The sequence below is a fragment of the Bidens hawaiensis genome, unplaced genomic scaffold (genome assembly GCF_021521415.1).
Source record: "Bidens hawaiensis isolate Kalapana, Puna unplaced genomic scaffold, B.hawaiensis_p1.1 tig00030574_1, whole genome shotgun sequence".
Taxonomy (NCBI): domain Eukaryota; kingdom Viridiplantae; phylum Streptophyta; class Magnoliopsida; order Asterales; family Asteraceae; genus Bidens; species Bidens hawaiensis.
The window spans coordinates 86,584-92,307 of NW_027505186.1; the positions used below are offsets into that span (position 1 = coordinate 86,584).

At 34.2% G+C, this 5,724-nt stretch overlaps 1 protein-coding gene across 1 annotated transcript; it reads left to right on the forward strand.

Moving 5' to 3' along the window:
• Nucleotides 1–2,060: 2,060 nt before the first annotated feature.
• LOC143611327 (cytochrome P450 76T24-like) lies at nucleotides 2,061–4,842 on the forward strand. The gene is made up of 3 exons (XM_077085545.1): nucleotides 2,061–2,553; nucleotides 3,502–3,951; nucleotides 4,103–4,842. Exons 1-3 carry the CDS (start codon nucleotides 2,083–2,085, stop codon nucleotides 4,709–4,711), a joined length of 1,530 nt encoding a protein of 509 aa, XP_076941660.1. The 5' UTR covers nucleotides 2,061–2,082; the 3' UTR covers nucleotides 4,712–4,842.
• Nucleotides 4,843–5,724: the final 882 nt, after the last annotated feature.

Below are 5,724 nucleotides of genomic sequence, written 5' to 3' on the forward strand. Positions count from 1 at the left end.
CAAAATGTTTGATATTTAAAAAAAAGATTTTATTTATAATAAAAAAACAATTTTATAGTAAAAAAAAAAAAAGAGTCATGGGTCTCACAAAACCCATACAGCTTTCAAACCAGGTCATAACATCTCATTTATTTGTGAAACTCTTTAATAATTAAATCTTAAGTATATTATTAACTTACTTACAATAAATAAAATTAAAATATAAAAACATATAAAAATATTATAAACTATAGAGGTAGGGTACCAAAATCACCCAAATACCCTTAAGTGTTACCCGCGGGTCAACCAGAAATCCCTCATAAGGCACCCGCAGGACATATGGACCACCCGCATAATTATTGGCGGAAGAAACACTCTCGCAAGACATGCGGAAGCATCATGGCACCCTCAGAAGTTATCCGCAAGATGGAATAACTTGTCCGCATAAATGACCGTGAGGTAATGCGTCCCGGGATAGCTGTCATTAACTAATAACATTCTAGAAGATCTACCAAGATGCTTTCTTGAGCAATACGTGACCTCTCGGCCAATTAGCAAAGAACACCTGACAAGGTCGTTATAACCGTGCACATGGCCAAGGTTATATACCACCCTATCAGATGAAGACACGTGTCCAGGTTGTTATACATGCACATGCAACGTATAAATTGAACCTATCATATGAGAACACATGCCCAGGTGGTTATAAGAGCATCTTCTAAAGAGACAGCTGGCTCAATCACCTTCCACACCCTTCAGCTATAAATACTTTCTCAATCATCATGAGGTATTCATATTCACCCCACTGTACTCTCACTATTTACTTAAGTACTTTATCGTCATCGGAGTTGTACTTATTCTCACGCCGGAGGGTGGTTACGGGAAGACCCCCCTCTTGTCCTTCCCGTAACGAGCTCACGATGTCTGTTTTGCAGGTTCACGTCACTGGACTTTGGGAATTGAGTTCATATCGTATTGGCAGTTAACCGTATCCTACCCTGTGGACTCATTGGATCTAGGACCCATTAAGGGGAGTAGATCCGTGTTTCTTCATAAACGAATAATGCAAAATCTAGTTATTTGATATATGAGTCATGATCGTGAGTGTTAGAAATATATTTTATTGATTAAAAATAAATAAGTTAATAAAACGTGATGTACCTTTAACAAGGTGTTGGTGTAATTTCAATTTGGAGGTCCGGTGTTAGGGTAAAGTAGAGATGTATATATGGTTTGAGAAGACAGTTTCGCTACAGTGACGAATGGTGTGAACAAACAACGATTAAGAGGATGATTGTCGGGTTCATTGAGCGTGTTCATGGTTCATGGGTCAGAAGAAACCGGCTGCAGGCAAACATGGGTTGTTAAACAATGCATGGAGCTGTTTTGTTTTTATTGTATTTAACTAAGTTTATATACTTTCAGTCTTTCACCTATCCACTAGTCATGGTAAGGTTAGTTGGTTAGTGGTCCTTCTTTTCTTTACTCTTTGTGGTTTGTTTCAATATATTCTACATGTAGTTGGCTATATATTCCAAGTGTTAATAAGAAAAGATGGAACCTTTTGCGAGCAATTTTCTTGAGTAGCTGTGTGTGGACGTACGTGTGGTGTAATATGGACAAGGCCGGCTCAACGAACGTGGGGGTCTAAATCGAAACAAGATTTTGGGGTCTTTTCATAACAATTGTTAAGAAAAAAAATCGATTGTTATAAGTTTTGAAATCATAACATATACTTTAGTAACAACCAAACCTACCACCAGGCCAATACATTAATTTTGAGTTTACTATACTCATTATAATATATGTATATATAATGTTTTTTTTTGGATTTGGAGGCCTTAACTGAGTGTGGGTCAAAAACTCTAACTTGTTTTCATTGTCCCACGAGCCACCTCTGAATATGATATAATGCAACCTTCTTTCTTGTTTAACTAAGGTACATGCTTTTATTTTTACTTTTCAGTACCTATGCACTATATATGCACAAATTTTAGGACAATAAGTCATGGTAAGGTTAGTTGGTTAGTGGGCCCTTCTTTTCATTATTTTTTTATGGTTGGTTTCGTTATGGCTATTTATTCCAAGTGTTAATAAGAAAACATGTACCATTTTCCTTGCAACAACATGGATTATGCAACCATCTTTCTTGTGCTACCTTTCCTTTTAGCTTTCATCTATGTATACACCACCTCCAGTCGTCGTAACCCGCAGCTTCCACCGGGTCCTTACCCTTACCCGATCATAGGAAACCTCTTAAAACTTGGCAACAACCCACACCTCTCTCTAGCTGAACTCTCTAAACGTTACGGTCCTTTAATGTCACTTAAGCTCGGAAGTAAAACAACAATAGTCATTTCATCACCCGAGATGGCAAAAGAATTCTTTCATAAGCATGACCAAGCATTCTCTAGCCGGTCCATCCCTGAGATAGCACGTGTGAAGAATCACCTAACACGCTCTATAGTTTTCCTACCGGTTGGAGATCATTGGAGAAAACTACGAAGAATTACTCAGGAATGCTTGTTCTCTGTCCAACGACTAGATGCTAGCGAACAATTACGCATGCAAAAGGTATGTTTTGATGTTTGGATGTCTATATTAACATTTGAATACCTCACAACCTTGTTCTCATAAGTTGCATCAAATGTTTAAATATCAAGTAAATAAGATGATATAAGAAATATAAACATAACAAACCTTACTTCTTTGAGATTTCAAGAGAATTTGCAGCTCATAAACTATGCATAATTAGATCCATCTATTTGTTTATTTATTACATTATGTTTTTTTAATTATTTTTCAAGTTTTTCTGTTTTGTATTTTTATTCTGTTTAATTTAATTTGATGATGTATTTATATATTTTTCAGGTACTAAATGTTGTATTGTTGAAATATTTTATTTTTTTATTGCTCTTTTATATTTTACTATTATTTATTTATTTATTATTAGGACTACTACTATTACCTATTTATTTATTTATTGTATTTATTTGTCTTTTCTCATAAGTATGTTTTCTTTTTATGTTGGTTTATACATATGGTATTGGAGCTTGAGAGTCTCTTTAAAAGCAACTTATTCATCCTTAGCGATATAGATATGGTTTTGAAATTTTTTATTTGGTATGGTGGTTGTTATACAGTTTACTATAATTTTCGAAAATCCATGGGTCACCTGACTCGTTTGCTTTAAGGTGGGTCCGTGCTTGGAATCCGATAGCATATATTTTAGTTTTAATATCCTTTTGTTGGTTATATACACAACTTATTTGAATATTTTGATAGTTATTAATAATTTATATTTCTCATTAGCTGATTAGCTAGTTAGTTAGATTAATTATAGTCCTTTTATTATTTTCTTCAAAAAATTATGATTTTCAATTATTTAATACAATATACTATTCACTATTTTTTTTCCAAGTCCTTTGAATTGTTTTAGTTATGACATTTGATTATCCCTTAATATTGATACTAATTTAATTATCTAGTTCCCTTTTGACATATGACTTTATATACTTGTAGGTAGAGCAACTTGTTGACTATGTTAGTCAATGTTCTATGAAGGAAAAACCTATAAAAATAGGTGAAGTTATATTTATCACAATTCTAAACATCTTATCAAACATGTTATTCTCTACGGATTTCTCACAATATGATTCAAAGTCATCACATGAAATCAGAGAGGTCATTTCGGGTTTGATGGAAGGTGGCGGGAAGCCTAATGTAGCAGACTTTTTTCCGATACTCGCATCCCTCGACCCACAAGGGTTAGTATCAGACGCAGATCATTATTATGACAAGTTATTTGCTTTTTTCGATAGCATCATTGATAAAAGATTGCAAAGAAGAGCGAATTCGCCATTGAATGACAATGATATTTCAACAAAAAATGATGTTTTGGACTTGTTGCTTGATATCAACTTCAAAGATGGGACCGAATTGAGCGTATTTGACATGAAACATTTGTTCTTGGTAAGTAGATACTTAACAAGCTAGTGTGGTAAAAGTTTTTGTGAGATAAAATGAATAGATTGGGTTATATTAGTTGTGAAAACCACAAAATTAGTTATTCTTTATTCATCTGTATATTATTTTAATTATAACATTATCTACGTTAATGTAGAACTTGTTTCTCGGTGGAACTGATACACTATCGGCCACATTGGAATGGGCAATGACTGAACTCATTCGTAGCCCAAATAAAATGGAGGCAACTCGGCTGGAGCTTAAGAAACACATGCATAATAATGAAAAAACTTTAAACGAACGTGATATCAATCAACTACCTTACTTACAAGCTGTTATTAAAGAAACTTTTCGGCTACATCCTCCCGTCCCTTTTCTTATACCTCACCTAGCCATACATGACGTAGAAGTGCAAGGCTTCGTAATCCCTAAAAATGCACAAATCTTCTGTAATAATTGGGCGATTGGACGAGACCCAAAAGTTTGGTCCAACCCAAATGAGTTCATGCCGGAGAGAATTTTGGAAGCTAAAATTGACTATAGAGGTCAAGATTTGGAACTTATACCATTCGGTGCAGGAAGGAGGATATGTCCAGGATTGACTCTTGCTCATAGAGAGTTACACACGGTATTGGGTTCTTTGATTCACAACTTTGATTGGAAGCTCGAAGGAAACATGAGAGCACAAGACTTGGATATGGAAGAAAAGTTTGGTCTCTCACTGCCAAGAAATGTACCACTAACGGTCATTCCAGTTAAACTATGACCGTCTTTAAATCATTATACTTGCCTCGTCTATTTGTTAAATTTGGAAAAGGTATGTTTTGTAATCTATTTGAATTTAAACTTATGCATGTTTTTTATTTATTGTTTCAGAAATAAAATGCTATTAACATTACTGGATTGTGTTTGTTTAAGACATGCTCATCTTGTAGTAATTAGTAGATTCCACAAAAGCTGTATTCTTAAAGTAATGTTTATCCCTCACACAACTGTTTATTACCGAATATCACATTTCAACACGATTAGATCCTACAAACTTAATAATTCTAACACTCGTGTATAGAGGAACCTAACTGTTATTCTGTCAAATAGGATGAAGGATCACAATGACACCATTTTTGGTAGTAAGGATGCATAGACAAGTTGGCATGTAGCATTGCAAGATCACCAAAAGTGCAATATTTTCTTCATTAATTTGTAGTAAATTTAGTTAATGTTATCATAAGTTCAGGGTGCCATTGCAAAAGAAAGTAAACACCATTTGTGAGTATTTTGGGTCTAAAATGATTCATCTCTATTCTGTAGAGGTTCTTCATATTGCAATAATTTCACTGTATGCATTTTGTTGAGTGGTGTGCCGAAAAACATTTTTAATTGTGTCATAGTTTTTTGATCTCAGTATGTCCATTGAAAGGGATTTTTGTATCGAGCCAGTTCAACTGTATGTAGAAGCTTTTCAACTTGATTTTGTTCCTATGACTTTGTAAATGTAATTTTAATTTCATCAACTTAATTCTTTTAATTTGTTTACGACGACGTCAAATGTGTCGTCAAATGTTTCACGAAGAAGCTATTTTCCGGACATGTTTAGCCGGTTATTATGTATTAGCTTAGCATGGTTCATTATCACAAGTTTTTGGCTGGTATGTTGGTTTGTTGCTTTTCTTCTCAACCCAAATGAATTTTTTTTCCTTGACTTCTTCTACCCCAATTCATTTATTTTACTCGCCACTATCTGCACTGCTTGTATTTGTTTGTGTTATTTATAGATACACT

What these genes read in the sequence shown, in the direction of transcription:
- LOC143611327 (XM_077085545.1), top strand. Translation starts at nt 2,083, where the DNA reads ATGTACCATTTTCCTTGCAACAACATGGATTATGCAACCATCTTTCTT. An exon ending in AACAATTACGCATGCAAAAG is followed by an intron (nt 2,554 to 3,501) that starts GTATGTTTTGAT and finishes ATATACTTGTAG; the next exon opens with GTAGAGCAACTTGTTGACTA. An exon ending in ACATGAAACATTTGTTCTTG is followed by an intron (nt 3,952 to 4,102) that starts GTAAGTAGATAC and finishes ACGTTAATGTAG; the next exon opens with AACTTGTTTCTCGGTGGAAC.